Raw genomic sequence first — 17,548 nt, forward strand, 5'->3', positions numbered from 1 at the left:
TGTTCAAGGCAATATTGCTACAAGCATATCTGCACACTACAAAGCAAATTCTCTGCTTGGAAGCAGCCTATACTTCTTAGTGACAATGTCCAAGAACTGTAACTGCTATTCAAATTCGGCACCAGAGCCTTATTTTGTAAGAACAATTTAAAAGATGAAGTTACTAACATTCCAGGCAGTAGGTACACTAGGTTTAGAAGACTGCTATTCTTAAAACAAAATCACAAGAGAATCTCACAGTAAAGAAAAACTAGGAAAGTGGACTTGAAACAAGAAACCACATTATCTGAGTGTTTTCCAGCATTTATCATTCCCACTTAATGACAGAAAGCTTAAGAAAATAAGAAAAAGAAAAATCTAACAGAAGGAATATAATCAAGAAAGTTTTACAGTATGTGTGTCCCCACCACAACATGCAATTATTTTGCGTATTTTTTTAATTAATTTGCAAGACAGAGAAGCAACTTGAACTTACAGAACACTAACTGTACTAAAATAATTTTCTTTAGCTGTGAATAGTTTCAGTCACAGCTTTACTTAAAAACTCAGCAGAATACACAATTTGCATTTCTCTAGGAAGATCCCAAGAAGCCCAAAAAGAATAGAAATATTTGTTCAGAAGACTTGGGTTTAAAACATATGTACTTACTCTTTTACAGAAGATCAACTTACTTGCTAGCTTTGCCTGTAGTCCTGAAGGTCCAGGTTTTGATGTCTCTGATTTGGAAGACCCTGGTAGAGACAGCTTTGTTTTAGGGAGGCTGACTTTTGGGCTGAATCGAGCAGCCCAGTCAAACTTTGAAGAGCCACCTGTTTTACTCTGTTCTTTGTCCCTACTACTCCTTCTTGGACTGGGGCTAGATGCAGAACGGGAACGTCTAGCTTTATTCTGGTCCTTTCCCTGTTTCACTCTGGCACCCTGAGGAACAGTAGAAGAAGCAGAGGCCACAGCAGAAGAGGAGGAGGATGTAGAAGCTGAAGAAGAAGAATCAGTGATGGTGCTACACCCAGCTTTGGCTGAGGTCACCGATTTTGAAGCCAGCTTGGAGAGTTTTGCTGACTTCTCTTCAGCACCAGTTGATTCAACTGCTGAACCACTCTTTATACAAGACAGATCCTCTGTCCTTTTTCTTTTCTGACTTCGGGAGCTACCAGCAGCTCCACCCTTCCTGGTGTGAGCCTTGCTTGTTGATGGCAATTGTGCAGACTTTGGCTGTTCTTGGTCTAAGTGCCTTCTCTTAGATTTAGTATGTGGCTTGTTAGTTTCCAAGGAAGTTTCACTGTGTTGAAGTGCTTTGGGTTTTTTAGCAGAGCTAGGAGAATTGGTCCTCCTGTAATCTGGACTAGCACTGCGTTTAACTCCTCGAGAATTGTCTTTCTTAGGCACTTGCCCCGTTTTTTGCTTTTCTGAAGTACTGACTCTCTCCGGATCTTCTTCTTGTGGTATTAGGCCAGCAGATGAACTACAGCCTCTGTAGAAGTAAGCAGGAACAGTGTTAGTGTTGAATGAAAAAAAACCTCACAGTTGCAACAGATTTGCAAGATAAATGTTAACACTCTCTAATAATCAAGGGAAGCACAGATAAACACTGTTGATTAAGCTTACACTGAAACAAAAAAAACCAAACCATGCTTATAAAGAACAGCCATACTGCTAATATTTGCTAGCATGAGATCTAAAATAAACTGCAACATAAAAAAACATAGTACACTTTTTTCTTTTTAAGAGAAAGGTATGAGGTAACTTGGACAGATTTTACTATCTGCTTTTGTTTTTATACATATGTGAAACAGAAGGAAAAAAAAGCCATGAAGCTATTAGCTGAAAGTTTGTGAATGCAAGTTCCACAAGAGAGTAAGGAGCATTCAGTAATGCATAACTAGTCATAACTATTCTACTTCAAGAAGTCTCTTAATGAAAGGATAGTTTCTCATCAATCTTGAAATTGAGGTAATGAATCACACAGAAAGATGGCAAAATTCTCTTTGATGGAAAACTATTCCAGTGTGTATGTAGAAGTGCACTAAGAATGTACAAAGCACCACCAAGTTCATTATCCTGAATATAGGCATACTTCTGATTATCCTATGTTTCAATTTATATTGGACATTGCTCAAATTCCTTAAGCAATCTTCTCCAACATGAAGCAGGAAAAGAGTAGAAAGACCTTGAAAGTATTCTAAGACTAGTTATGCAGACATTGTTTCCTCCCCATCACTGATGGAATGCTTAGTTGGTGAATAAGAAAAACAAAGCACAAACAGAATGTGAAACACTGAAACATATCCACTGAACGCAACACCTAGATTAGGTAAAATCTATTAGTCATACACTTTACAAGAAGTCTGTACGACTAGATATATTATGCACAGTTGTGAAGCTCAAGTAACACTGGTTAACATACAAATATGAAGCACAATTACCTTTTAGAAAAGTGTCCCTTGGACTGCTCAGAAGGAGTGTTAGACTGCACTTTGGGTGCCTTTGAAATAGATTTTCTACTCTCAGGAGGGCTATGTGCCTTATGTTTTGCCTGCCCTAAATGTGACCTGTCAGCAGAAAGTCAAAACAGAAATCTATCAGGATTCCAAGATACAGATACAAACCTATAGGTGGAATTATTTACTTTTCTGGACCACTTAAAAATGTTAGTTTACAGCTTCAATCCTTTCCATATCAACCCCTAACATTAAATCAACATTTCAAAAGAATCACCTGGTGTAGTTACAAATCACTACCAGTTCAACTGTTTTGTAAAACACACATTTAGTCATTTTAAATCAATAAAACATCATCTCAAACCCGACCTGTGTAGATAAATTTGACTTTCTTTGGTATGCAAGATTACCAAATTACTCACTTGAGCATTAAGTTAGGACAATAAGGCACAAGACTAGAGCACCTGTCAAAGACCTCTTCTCTGAAACACTCATCAACCTCAAGATTCCATACATCAAGAATACCCAGTTAGAAGTGCTTAAAAGTATCTCTTTGTTCTTCAGCTTAATAAAGTCAAATGCTCAGACTACGAATGCAACCATCTACTCAGTAGTAAAGCTCAACCCTGCCAGTTATTTTCTGGCTGCAGATCCATCAGTTCAAAGCATAAAGAGCTCTTCCATAACAGAGGAATGAAGAAATGCATTCTACCAATGAAGGCAGAGAAGAGACATGTCATGTCAGAGAAAGGAATGATTTTCATACAGGTAAGCTACAAAAGGTCTTCCAAGCAGCTTTCAGCGGTATGCAAAAAAAACGGTTTATTGCATAAGCTGTTACTGGAGGACAAAGATCATAATACACCATAGATGAAATTAAAGATTTAAGTTACATCTTCACATACTCCACATCTACTTTCAAAACCAATCAGAGTGACCACCTGCAAGACTCAGAAGAGACAGCTCTCATCAACATTTGAAACAGCATAGTATAAATAATTGCTAAGGCAAGAAACATGTCATTTGCACTTCCCCAGATAAAACACGCTTTTGACTCAGCTGCCTCCAGGAGAACTCTAATGCTCATATTCCACTAACCTTCATAAGACCTCCAACCAACCTAGTATTAATGCTGAAAGAAGCAATATTTAAAAAAAAATGTTGCTTATATGCCATTAACCTAGGCTATCTAGTCCTTCGAGTTAAGCTATGCAAGTATCTTTGAATCATATGGGAGAAAAGGAGAAATGCAGACTTCAGATTTAAGTGTTTTCTCCAACCCATGCCCCCTAACACCAAAAAGTTAAAAGACTACATCTTTACAGGAAGATACAAATTTTCATAAGCTTTTGATACCTTCTTCCAATCAAATGACAAATCTAGCAGCAAAGGTGGAGCTAAGCCTGCTACTGACCAGGAAGTTTCACCATCCTCTTAAGGATTTTAACACAAACTTTAGTAGGAAAAAGGTACCACATCTAACCTATGTGACAACCACATAATAATGTCCTTAACAGTCAAAATAGTAAAAGTTCAGTAATATGACTGGTTTTCTTTACAGCTTTCCTTCCTCTGTTTTCTTTCGAAGTATTCTTATTTAGTCAGTTGCTCAAAGATGTAAATACACCTGGACAAGGTGTTTTCCTGGTTTCAGCTGGAATAAAGTTGATTTTCTTCCTAGTAGCTGGTACAGTGCTGTATTTTGGCTTTGGTCTAAGAATAATGCTGATAATACACCTACATTTTAGTTGCAGCTCAGCAGCACTTACCCTGATCAAAGACTCTCACGTTCTGCCAGTGAGAAAGGACACAAGAAGGCCGGAAGGAGCACAGCCTAACCCAGACTAGCCAAAGAGATATTCCAAACCACACAGCAGTATTCCCAGTATATAAACTGGGTGGAGTTAGAAGACCCAGATCACTGCTCAGATTAGGTTAGGTATCCGTCAGCAGGCACTAAGCAATTGTATTGTGTTTATTGGGTTGGGTTTTTCTTCCTCCTTTCCCCTTTCAGTTTAATATTCTCCCCCCTTGTTATTTCCCTTATTATTAGTAGTAGTAATAGTATTTGTACTTTAGTTATTAAGCTGTTCTTATCTCAGCCCACAGGTTTTACATTTTTACAATTTTCCCCATCCCACCCAGGGAAAGCATGTAAGCGATCAGCTGTGTGGTTCTGAGTTATGAGAAAATAAATCTAAGCGCGTAACAGTCTGAAAAGATTAACTGCATCTTCTGCAAATTACTCCAGAAATTTGTTTTTATTTCTTGTAATTGAAGAAATAATTTTATTATCAAAAGCAAGTGAAACAAAACAGATCTCTAGCTCATAATAGCAAACTCCAAGGTAACCTTGGGAACCTTTCACCTAACCCTGAGTGTTTGGATTTCCCTTTTCCCAGCAAAAGATCAAGGCATAAAATTTAATTTTCCCTCTGAAATGTTTTTATTATGGGAGTAACAGAAATGGTTACATAATTTACACTTGGCAGGAACTTCATTTTTCATGTAAGCTAATCAATCAGGGTTCATGTATTCTGAAGTATATTTTTAAGTTTATTTTCACTTTAAGATTTTTGGTTTGCTTTAATTAGAACCCATATTCAACTTTGTGCTTTAAGCATTCACACAAACAATTTAATATCATTTCAACTAAAACATGGCTAAAGGAATACATCAAAACATCAACTATTTAAATCATGCACTGAAGAGTTTCCACTTGTTCCAGGCTTCCCCTCTTCCACCTTTATTACCTTCAGGGTCTTACAAGCTTTACAAACATGATTTCATACCATTGTTCAATTTATGCTGATCAAGAGAGCTACAACCACACAGTAAATACTGTATCATGCAGGCTATTTGCATTTCCTTTATTTTATTTATCCATCAAACCAACCATAGAAATAACACTCATAGCCAGAGCAGAAAGGTTACACTAGAAATATAACACCGTAAGTCAAAAGTGTTTTTTTCATTTTATTGTTAAAGACCTATTGTGCTCTCACTTCTCTTGAGTTTAAGGATTCACTTGCATGTGTTGCAAAAAGAAGATATAGAAGACAATAGCAACTCTGCACACAATCAGATCAGTTAAAAGAAGCATGATATTAACTCCCCTTCTCCAAGATTTACATGCCCAACAGCAAGCAAACTGACAGTTTGGAGAGACTGCAGGATTAAGTTAAAAGAACTTGAACCAACAAGTATCACTGTCCCAGTTTATATTAAGGTTGTGACAGCTTGCCTAAGGTTTTGTTAAAAGTTAACTTACATGCAAAGGTATGTTGGAATACTTGAGCGAGAAAGAGAGTAATGCTTAGAGAATCGAGTGCTATGAAAGGTACATGGGCAGTTAGAAGCCTGATTCTTGTTAAAGGTCACAATCTACTTGTACTTTTGTCTGTAATTCGAGACTTTTACATTGTAACTTACCTAGTTACAAGCTCTTCATTCTTTCCATTACTGTATCATTCATTCAGAAGCTTCACTTAAACCAGTATTCCAGCACCAAGCATTCTGAGAGGCTGCTCCTCATTAACGATGAAAAATGATAAGTATTTATGAGCTTGAGTTTGTGCATTTCAAATTGCAGTGGCATGTCCAGGAAGACTCAGCACTTACTGCACCTTCAATTGTTGCCTTGGGGTCTCTTGGTTTGTTTTGGGTGGGTTTTTTTGCCTTCTTTATTTCCTCTCCCCCCCCCCCCCCCCCCCCCTTTTTTCTTTATGATTTGGTTTGGCTGTTTTGCTTGAGTTTTTTTTCCCAAACCTAAACACAGTTTCATAACCCACCCCAAGGCTTCACTCAAGCAGGCAAAGGTGTCTGCTGCCATAATTTAATTCACAGTCAGTTTAGAATAACACACACAGGTAAGTTAACAAGTGATCCACCATTTAGTTTGCAGTGTTTATATAAACAGCCCTTAGCCTTCCTTAGTAAAACCATAATAAAGAGCCAACTAGAACCTGTCCTCAAAGAGTTACTCAATGCATATAAAAAACCCATACCTTTTGAAGTTAGTTAATAAACAAAGCATTTCATCTGTCATGTTCCTCAGCAGCTGAGGTATTAAATGTTTCCAAACATGAAGTCTACAAAACTAAACACCCTTTACTTCTGTCAAAAGAAGATTAATAAAAAAAAAAAAGCAATAGCAGTAGACTGTAAAAAAACCTACTTTCTATCCTCAGAAATACATCACTTGTCTTACCCATAGACTCAAACATTAAATTTAGTTTATGCACAAGTCTCAATTAGGATGTTAATATTTAACATATTATCAAGACTAGTCAAAAAACAAATCTTGTTTAGAAGGTAAATGGTGTAAGTGACAAAAACACTCTTGTTGCTTTATTATTTGGAAAAGGCCAGTCCAAAGTGTTGGAGATTCTACTTTTAACTTATGTTCCCTATGAAATTAAAGATTTTGCCTTCAATCTCAAAGGGACAAAACTGAAATTCTGAAAACTTACTTTTATAGAGTATCATACTTTCATACACAACTGCAACAGCATAGCAGTCATTTATGTCAAAATGATATCCTACTGAGATACCATTCCTAAAGATCTCAGAAAAATTACAATATGCATATTAAAAAATATGTGCCACTGTCATTTCATGCCACTAAAATATTTGAAATGTTCTACTACATAGGACCACTTCCATTACTCCATACCAATACACTGAAACATTGTTCACAACTGAAAGGATTAGTCAATTGCACCTCTTTCAGAAAAGAATTTACTGTGTGCCTCAAAAGATAGCTTCCAAATTGCTCCCATTCAAAGTAAATACTATGGCATCACTGGGAACTTAAGCCACAAAGGCAACAATTCCTCAGCGCACATGGTGACAATATAGACAGTTAAGACAGTGACAGCAAGTACCTTACACCCCCTCCTCCTGCCCCCATGAGAAGGGTGCTCTCATTAATGCATCTGCTTCCCACTCCTCTTTGGTTTACTGCTGCAAAGGGAAGCTTTAGCATCATTAGTGCATCCTTACAAACCTGCAGTCATCCTTCAGTGGAGAGTGCTGGAAAATAGTTCAGACAAGAGTTTATGCTGTACAGTTAGGATGCCATCATAACTGTAATTGCAATTAGAATGGTAACACTGAACATTTTGCAATCTGTTAGTATGGCCATTAAGAACTAGCCACAAGAGCAGAAAGTCATCTAAAACACAAAGTTATTTCCACACCAGTACTGACAACAGGAAGTAAAGAATCACATTAGTCCAACCTCACTAAGGCCAGTTTGGTTATAGAATCATAGAATAGTTAGCGTTGGAAAAGACCTTAAGTTCATTTAGTTCCAACCCCCCTCCCATGGGCAGGGACACCCAAGACTAAACCATGTCATGCAAGGCTCTGTCCAACCTGGCCTTTAACACCGCCAGGGACAGAACATTCACAACTTCTTTGGGGAACCCACGCCAGAGCCTCACCACCCTTACAGAACTTCTTCCTTATATCCAATCTAAACTTCCCCGTTTAAGTTTTAAACCATAATCCCTTGTCCTATTACTACAGTCTCTAACAAAGAGTCCCTCCCCAGCACCCTTATAGGCCCCCTTCAGATACTGGAAGGCTGCTATGAGGTCTCCACACAGCCTTCTCCAGGCTGAACAGCCATAACTTTCTCAGCCTATCTTCATATGGGAGTATGTGCATATATGGGGAAGAAAACAGTTCATCAGTTATAAGTCTGTCTTCAAACACATCCTTTGCTTCCACTAGAGAAAAGCACACATCACAGATGCCAAGCTCCGTTCCAATTTGTGCTGCAACAATCATCTTGCACTATCTGTGATACTGTGTTGAATGTTAAATTGCTGGGAAAATTCCAGCAGAAAACACACCATGGGCTTCCCCCACTCATTTTGACTGCAAGTATTGATGTTATTAGGGTGACAGCAAATAAGCCCAGTCTAGACAAAAAAGGGTTTGTACTGTTGCTTCCATGTTAAGCCAAATCTGCCAGTATAATATGTCACAGGAAGAAGATTAAAAGCATTTTTGTTTTATGTACTAGACCAGTGAGGAGTTTGGAGTTTCCCAAGTCCTCAGGCAAGACAGCAGTGGCTGTTCAGCAACAAGGTCAAAGATTATATACATTCATTAGCATTTCAGCTTGGAAGTGATGATACCATTCTTCAGCCTCTCTCCTTACTTTTTAACACCTTACTTAACCCAAGCCTACTGTAGTACTCAATCCATTTCGAGCCTTAAAAGACAGAGGCAAAGTTAAGGCTATTGCAAAGCCACTTGGCTATACAACCACACACTGACATTCGAACAGCTGACTTCACATCAAAGTCTGAAATTACAGTACAAGTGACAAGCTGCACAAACTGCACAGTTTTTGTCACTTATTTTGTATTTTGAAAGTATGTGCACCTTAGCCACAAGAAAGCTTTAAGAAAAAAAGCATTTCCAGCATTTAGAAAGCTATTTATACAAAGAAATGTAATCAACTACACAAGTTCAGACAGTATTGAAACTTGTCCTTGCTCGAAGGGGTATGACTAGCATATCTGTGACCAAAGTGAGGTAACCTTCTCCAACACTTCAGAAGGTGTGGTGCTTAAGTTTGCTTATAAACTTTGTGGCTAATTTTAGGCATGAAGCAACAACCCCCTACAGACTCACATTACTGCTTAATTCCCTATACAGTACTAGGTTTTTTGTAGGGTTGGGTGTTTTTCTGGGGGTTTTGTTTTTGGTTTTGTTTTGTTTTTGTTTTTGCATTTGTGCATTGGTTTTGGTTTGGGTTAAGAAACACATGGATCTAGTAAAGTGACTGATTAAGATCTCATACTGTCGGTACAACTACATTAATAAGTAGTGCAGATCAACAGACAAAACCATAAAGCAAGACAGCTGTCATTAAGGACCAACATCCAACAGTTATGCATTTCAATGATTTCTACTTCAAAGGAGAGCAGACTACAACCGCAGGTGACCAGGAGGCATAGAGCTGCTTTCACAGAGCACATCTGCCAGTCTGCCTTGATCCAGAAAGATTCCAAGTCAAAGTGCTTCAAGATTATCTTCACTATGTTAGCCAAAACACAGTAGGTAAGGATGACAGATTTGCTTCAAAAGAATATTCTCAACTCCAGCTAAAATACTAACATGCATCCTAAGCCCACAAGTTTTTTTTTTTTTTGCACAATATAAGCACATCATCGAAACTGCTCTTTCCAGTTTCTTCATCCTATTTAAACGAATTTACAGCTGAAATAAAACAGTTGCATTTTATGGATGGCAAATGTCCAAAAAGACTAGAAGTTAGTGTCCCAAGTGTTTAAAAAAAAAAAAAACCCACCAAAAACAGCAAAACAAACAACTAATTTACAAAAAGGTGTGTTTGGTTGCAGGGGAGGGAGAAGAAAGGGGGGCACTGGGTTGGTTTGTTTTTGGGTGGGTTTTTTCCCCTTTTTTTTAAATATAGCAGCCAAAGTAGTATGTATCACGAGGGTACAGAAAGGCTTAATGAAGAAGGTACATCAAGCTGTGAACTCTAAACCCTCTTATGTACTGTTCAATAGCAGAACTAGAACATACTATGCTACCTCATGCATGGAAAGATTAGTCCTGAGGTTTGTGTATAAAGCCAGGCAACCAGGGACAGAGCGACTGTTATCAAGAGCCTGTGCCTCCATTTAATCTACAAAATTTTCAAGGACCTCATAGATCTGTCTTGCATTGTTCCTTGCACAATAGCCTTTTCTGCCCAACAGCTTACTAAAGAGAAAACACAGAAGCCAGTTAAAAAAAAAAATCAAATTCATTATAAAGTTTATATTAACCAGCATGCTTTATGCAGGCCTTTTATATTCTCTGCCAGTCAGAAATGCTTGTTCACAGATAGAAAGTCAGGGCAGGTCCTGTTCTACAGAGTCTGTATTTTCTAAGAATCTTGCAAGTTTCCACCCTCTTCACTTAAGCAAAGAGCTTTTGTTCAGATAAAGGTTGTAGTTCAGGAGTACAATACACTCTTGCTCATGGAAGTCTGATACACACAGATTTGAGGAGGTCCAATTATTTAAGATAAGCTGCAACTTGAACCATTGTGCGATAGCTTAAATAACAGATGACAATACATTAAATAAAACACCAGATGAGTAACTTTCTTGCAAGGAAAAAGTGGTACCCCTAAAATTCTTCAATTTGTCTGACTCACTGTAGAAGTCTCCTTGGCATTCTGCTATAAAATCTGAATAAACAGTAGATATCTGAAGAATCCCCACCCCACGCTCAAATAACTGGGCTCTAGTCTTTTACTCTAGGAATTATTATTAATTCCAGGTCAAATTCAGTGTAAAAGGAAAGAGCTCGTAGGGTAATAACCAACTTAAATATCCATTCAGATGTAGAGATAATACAGAATAGACAGAATAGAATGAAGGGTTCACCATGTCAACACGTCTCAGTTAAAGGAGTATTCTATAAAGACAACTCTAGCTTGCAAAATAATCAGCTACATAGGGCAGCAACTTCCTCCTCATTATGCTACGTAACCCAGGAGAGAAGGCTCATGTTTATCACCTGGTTTTCCACGTGTGCAGTAGATTAGTTTAGAAAAAGTGCAGCTGCCTTTTGCAGACTAAATTAATCCTTGCAAGGTTCTCTGGAAGAACAGCCAGCTTCCTCCACCCATTCCACAGTGACCTTGTTCTCAGACTTAGTATCAGTAAGTAATAACACCTTATCTTCAGTATACATTATAGCCTGATTTCTTAAGAGTAAAAAAAAAAAAACAAAAAAAACCCTTATTTTGTGCCACTGACCTGCAATACTTTAATACTCTTATAAGCCCCTTCACAAAAAAAAAGCCCAAAATACACCTATTCAAACAACTGCACCAGTAACACCTCTGAAGAAGCAGAATATAAACAGATGCTTCTTATCATGGTACTATAACTATTTTTCAGTATATTAATTTCAGATTAATATTGTAACAAAATTAAAGGAGGACCTATCCACACGAGCTCCAGCCAGATGAAAACTTTTAATTCTTTAGAGAACACAACAATAATTATACAGTCAGCTTCCACAGAAGAGTTTCAAGGATCATCTTTGTTCTGCGTTGTAGAGTCATCTTTTACAGAAAAAAAAAAAATACAATTTGGTCCACTTGGTCACTAGCACAAGTGTATTAAAAGGATGGCAAAGCTTTTGTTCCTGAATTATTCAAAAGCTGCACTGGATTTATATAAAGCACAAGGGAACAGAGAGATGGCAGTTATTGAGTCTTCTCTAGCAGGGACACAATTTTTTTTTCTCAGATTACACATATCAGACTTCCACCTCTCCCCCTTTATTTTTTTTGTTATCAGGGAAGTAAGAGAAGAAAGGAATTTACTACTGCCTGTGACTTGTGGAATGTAGCTCAGCTACACTTTTTCTCCATAGATCTGCTACTGCTATTCTAGCTAAACATGCATGATTAAAAGTTTATTATGTCTTCAACTCATGCAATGACAGTTCAGATAGCATTTCAGCGGCAAGAAGTTTTTAAACGAGTTTTCAGTGCTTGGAACAGAGGATAGAAAACATTCTCTAATTATATCACATCAACCCTGCTTTCATACATTAAAGTACACTCACAGACAATAACCATACCTTCCTCCTACTGCGTCGTCTTGTGGCTGGGCCCCAGCAGTGTTCCTCTGTGAACGTCGCAGTGACCCCCCTGGATTGTTATTAGGCCGGTTGGACATTGGCACCTCTCTCCTGAAGGGACATACCCTTTCTAGACACTATCATTCACTGAAAGACAAGAGAGAGATAATCGTAAGAGACATGGCATGAAGCTTACAGCCATGCCTCAAGAGGCAAATGTAAAATGCTATTGTTTAAGACAAAAAAAAACCTTTGAACAATTTTTAGTTAAAAGACACATGGACCAAGATACTTGTCAAGAATCTTCAGACCCTTAACAGAAAGCAACCAGTTCTCAATATATATACACCATACAGATGACCCATTGGACTAGATGACCTTGCAAGGTACCTTCCAACCCAAACTATTCTATAAACATGCTTGTTTTCTGGCAGGCTTTTATAATTATTTGAAGGAAACAAGACAAATGCAATTTAAGATGACCTGTATTTGTCAACACTAAGTAAAACACACCAAGTAGTAAAACTCAATGCCTTATAGAAAACAATAGTATTTAAGCATTTTATTGGGGGAGATTACAATGCCAGATTTGGGAATAAACAGCAGTAACCAGAAGATAACACAAGTAAATTAACTAATTTGCTTTTAAAGCAGCTTCTTTCTCTAGGCAGATTTATGCAACTTCCATTTGCACAAAAATACATAGTTGAATTCAGGAAATGAGACCTAGCTATATAAGCAAGTTCTTGCTCACCAGAACTTAATTAGTGGAAAGAGGTATTTGAGACAGAAGAATTTATGAATGAACATATTTTTTAAAAAATAAAAAAAAATATCCATGTGATGGCTTCACACTGCTAATTGTGGAATTGCTTTGTGACTGCTACAGATCTACACATTATTTTGGTAGTTATTTGTAGAAGACTACCATAACACCGAGCTGCAGGCCTCAGAAACAGAGGTCTTTCAGGATCAAGCCTCACTTAGATCTTCAGTGGAAAGGTAACTTTTATATCCTATTTATTCTAAGTTGCAATTTCTATACAGAGAGCACAGCAACAGGACCACACAATTGTCTATATGCTTATTCACGATATCTGTAGCACAGGAGTATGCCAGGAAAAACTTTAAAACATTTCAGCTGCAGATAACTAGGGCTCAGTTCAAATTTAAATGCCTCCAATAAAATAATTTTCAAGATGTGGCATTATCAGGAAAGCCAGACAACACTTCACTATATTCATTTCTCTCAAAAAGCCTTATGGAACTGAACGTAAGGGAGTGGTGGGGGAGGAGATGCATCCTAAATTATTCTGTTTTACTGTAGGCCATAAGAAATCAGGACATAAATTGGTATTACACAAACCATTACCTCACATACCTAGTACAATGCCAAAAGGAACACACATACAAACAAGATACCTGCACAGCACACATAGTTAGTAATCAGAATCCTGCTAGCTAGATCCAGTCTTGTTACACTGTAATGATGCAGCCCAGTACTGAAAGTTCCCAGTTAGCATGCCAGAAATATTTTAAATAAACTCCAGGAATCGAAGAATAGAACTTAGGCAGAATTGCTCCCCATCCTAATCCCAGGAGTCAAAAGCATCTTTTGACAGTTCTTACATTCTTCGAACTAAGAGGTCCAACACAGAAGCAGACAGCAGAAGCCAGAAGTAGGACTGATTAGCAAATCATTGTATATACCTTATGCTTAGAGGCTTGAAAGAATATAAGTGAAGCACAAAATACACAATTCCACAAAATAAAGTTGTTCAATGAACCTTGCAACTAAAAAGTCTTGATGACTGGGAAGTTGAGAAAGCTGTAAATCCTGCTCTTCAAAAGCTAAGTTTTCCCACTTCACGACTTTTTTAATCATAGCTCTTAACTCAAAGCAAATATGCCCACCAGCTTTCCAGTAACACACCACCTTCAGTCTGCAACTTCTGATGCTTTAGAGCACAAAGATTTACAGTAGAACATAAAAAGCCTGCTATAGCTGGGAATTATGACAGCTTGCTGGTAGAGGCAGATCAGTCAGGTTGAAGAAAGCACAAACATTCTCTTCAGAGTATGCTACAGATGGCAAGACAAGGAGCCTAGCATTAACCAGGCTGAAAGTTGACCAAGGTTCCAACACTACCTAGGGGGTCTAGCTGAAGTCAGTCACAGACATTGTCAAACGCTATTTTGCATTCTCTAGTTCTTTATATTCAAACATAAGATGAAGAAAAAAACAAACAAAAAAAAACCCAAAACCACCCCCCCCAAAAAAAAAACATCTCTTCATAAGCATCAGCAAGCAAGCATGTTCTGTGCACTTTCTGAAATGAGGGAGTAGTGTCCTCTACAAAGGCCAACTGAAGCTGAAATTGGGTACTCATGTCAAGCTAGCAGTCAAATTATGGTATGGTTACCATTATCTATTGTATCACTTTGTATTGACTGTAGGAACATGCATTTCAGCAGGTTTAATTCTGAAAAAGAACTAGCGCTCACTCTGCAGTCTGCTAGATCAGCCACATGCCTTTCTACCTAGGGCCAGTAAAGGGACTCCTCCACCGAACACGAGAAGAGTTAAGTTGAAGAAAATATCACACAAGCAAGCCTGGTGCTGTCTAAAGAAACTTCAGTTTAATGTTTATCTCTCTGCATCAGCCAGCCATTTTAAGTGGTCTGTGCTTAGAAGTTATTCAGCACAGTGTGTCATATTTTCAGCTGTGTATCAGAATGAAATGGCAGCTGGTTTATCCCGTAAGGCATCTGTCAAGATGATGTCCAGAGTTACCTTCTTTATTGAAACCTCTCAACTGTGTTTCTTATTGTGTAGTGTGTAACCATATGACTCCCAGTTTGCCTTTAAATATAATGCTGCTTCATGATTCAGCTATGACCTTTAACATCAAAATATTAACTGAAATCTCACTGCAAGTACATAAAGCCACACAATATCATGTGTCCAGTTATTCTAGTAGGGAAAACATCTTTTCAGTGAGTCACAACTGTCTTCCACATTCTACAAGAGCCCCAAGGACCCTATATTTGAGCTGTTCTCTTTTAGACTTGTCCCTCCAACTATAGGCCTTACTACCAGTACTTGGCTTATTCTTCCCCCTCTTTAGATACCTCAGTTCAAAGTAGATGCACAACCCAGTAGATTAACTGAATGTGTCAGTGCAGTCCTGTCACATTTTAAGACAATTTCCTCAACTACATTGAGCGTCTTCCCCACTCCCCCAACCAAAAAAGCACTACAACTGTACATCAGACCCCCATGCTTCAGTTGACAGACTTTGCAGTTTGGAATTTTAAGTTCAGGTCCTCTTCTAGTGTGAAGTTTTGTAAACAAGCCATTTGAGTTTTAGTTTCACAACTCCATAGTCTTAGCTCTAATGATGCTAAAGCACTGGCCCACAGATGCTCTCTTCATAAGCACTCTTTAGATTGAGGATAAATTCTAAAAGCCAGCATTTCAAATAAACCCACAACACATCTTTTAAGATATCTAACAGCACTGGCATGTAATTGTTATTCTGTTGCATAGTATTCTTGAGTTTTAGTAAATGCTTCAAATACCATTAACAGTGCCCTTTGCTACTGTACAGGAAAGGAACTAGAGTTCCTTTCTGTAGACCTATTACAAACACTATAGCCAATGCATAGCTAACATTACTTAGGTTCCACAGGAACACAAGATACAAAAAAACACCTGACAACTTGCCGTGAAGCCTTTACCTTTCTTCTCATGGGAAAGCCAATACAAAAAGACTGACACTTTTCCACACCTTTAAAGCAAAAAGATGAACTAGACAACTACAGAACAAGGCTGTATTGACTTTACTGAAATAACTACAGTTTACAGGGAATTCCTTTAAGAGAAGGTAGCCTGTTGCTATGTAGGCTACAGAGAGGAAAAGAGTGAGTAAACTGAAGCGCTCCAATAGTGCCCCGGAGCCACTAACAGTGTAACAAAGCACACCAGTAACAACCCTTGTAAAAATGGAACTGAACCTTTTCACAAGAAAGAGCATTCCTCATCCTCTACATGGATGAGCTCTAGAATATGTTGTTGGGGGGGGGGAGGGGGTGTTTGGTTTTTGTGTTTGGAAGGGCTTTTTAAGTTCCTAGCAAGAGTCCTGGTAGTACAGGAAACATTTAAGCATTCACACTCCAGTTTCCTGTATATTTAAGGGTATGCCTAGCACCTCTGCCTATAACACTTCCTAATACCCATTAGCAGCTTAAAGCTGAGCTAAGTGCACTGGTCAGTATACTCCTCTTTTGTACCCTGGCCCCAAAACCAGTGCCTTACTTCATGCTGCTGCAGTAATCCAGCTTCTCAAAATTGCAAATACTACCCTGCAGTCAGTATTAGGCAAAAGGGAGGGAGAAGGAAAAGACAAGGATGTTTACATGCCTTGTAAATTCAGGACATTTTCTTCCAGCAAGTTGCACATCTTGCCAGTCAGAACCCAGAGTTTAGCACAGTCATCAGAAAACATTAAGTCTAAGACTTGAAATTTATATTCCTTCAATGTAAACAACAGTAGTTTACTTGATCAACTGTATCTGTGATAAAACTAGTCAGTTAAGGTAGAAGCAGCATTCTAAATACATAAGCATACAATGCGTTTAAGAGTTGAGACTTTAATTGCAACTGAACAACTTAGTGTATATGGTTTAGGAACTATTGAATTGGTTTGGACCCACATTACTTAATTTTAAATTGATCTCACAGCTACACTTCATTTTTGCTCACTGCTCATAAGGTTCTCCTCAATTAACCTGCAAACATACACACCTATTTTCCTGCCTTGCAAGCAAACACTTGCAACCATTCAATTACTTCCACGACACTACCTTGACTCAAATGTATTAGGATGACTTTTTAGACCAGTTAGTTGCTTTAAACCAAGTCTCATGCAGCTGACTTTGACACAACATTCTTCCTCACTGTACTCTCCAAATTCAGCAGTTATCCACCTGCCCACTTCTACCACAGCAGTCCTCATCCCCAAACATAAATTTCATGTCAAAGCTCCATGCAGGCAGAAGCTTGTATTTTCAGTGTAGCTGCCTCATGCCCCTTCATCTTGTAGAAATAGTTCATGGAATAATCTAGGGTAGAACAACATACTGAAGATTTCTGAGAAAACTTTTCTGTGACATCTCCCAAATTATCATCCCTCCCTTCTTACTGACAGCAAATTTCTACACACAAACAAGGGGAAAAGATATTGTCCCATGAGCTGCAAGGTGCTGTACAGTAAATTGTATGGATTTTGGCTGTTTTCATGCAAATCATGGATTACTCAGATTAATGAAAGCACTGAGCCTTAAGGAATTACAAGTGCTTCTTCAAAAACACACACAAAAAAAAAAAAAAAAAAAAACAACTCTCAACAAAACACACCAACCAAACCCTATACACAGAAATACATGCACAGAGAAACTAAAATTCAGTAAACAGAAA

General features: G+C 38.1%; 1 protein-coding gene across 5 annotated transcripts in view; it reads right to left on the reverse strand.

The window, feature by feature from the left end:
- Window positions 1-17,548, reverse strand: part of TRIP12 (thyroid hormone receptor interactor 12) — a 77,487-nt gene that overhangs the window by 40,121 nt on the left and 19,818 nt on the right. For 3 of the 5 annotated variants that reach the window (XM_031047241.2, XM_031047243.2, XM_031047242.2), the window contains 3 exons: window positions 12,070-12,216; window positions 2,425-2,550; window positions 673-1,472 (listed from right to left, as the gene is read on the reverse strand). In XM_031047241.2, coding sequence (XP_030903101.1) covers window positions 673-1,472; window positions 2,425-2,550; window positions 12,070-12,167 — 1,024 coding nt within the window. In that variant the 5' untranslated portion in view covers window positions 12,168-12,216. The remainder of the gene's footprint in view (window positions 1-672; window positions 1,473-2,424; window positions 2,551-12,069; window positions 12,217-17,548) is intronic. The other 2 variants (XM_031047245.2, XM_031047244.2) reach the window with 1 other exon arrangement.

Source organism: Melopsittacus undulatus, chromosome 6 (assembly GCF_012275295.1).
Source record: "Melopsittacus undulatus isolate bMelUnd1 chromosome 6, bMelUnd1.mat.Z, whole genome shotgun sequence".
Taxonomy (NCBI): domain Eukaryota; kingdom Metazoa; phylum Chordata; class Aves; order Psittaciformes; family Psittaculidae; genus Melopsittacus; species Melopsittacus undulatus.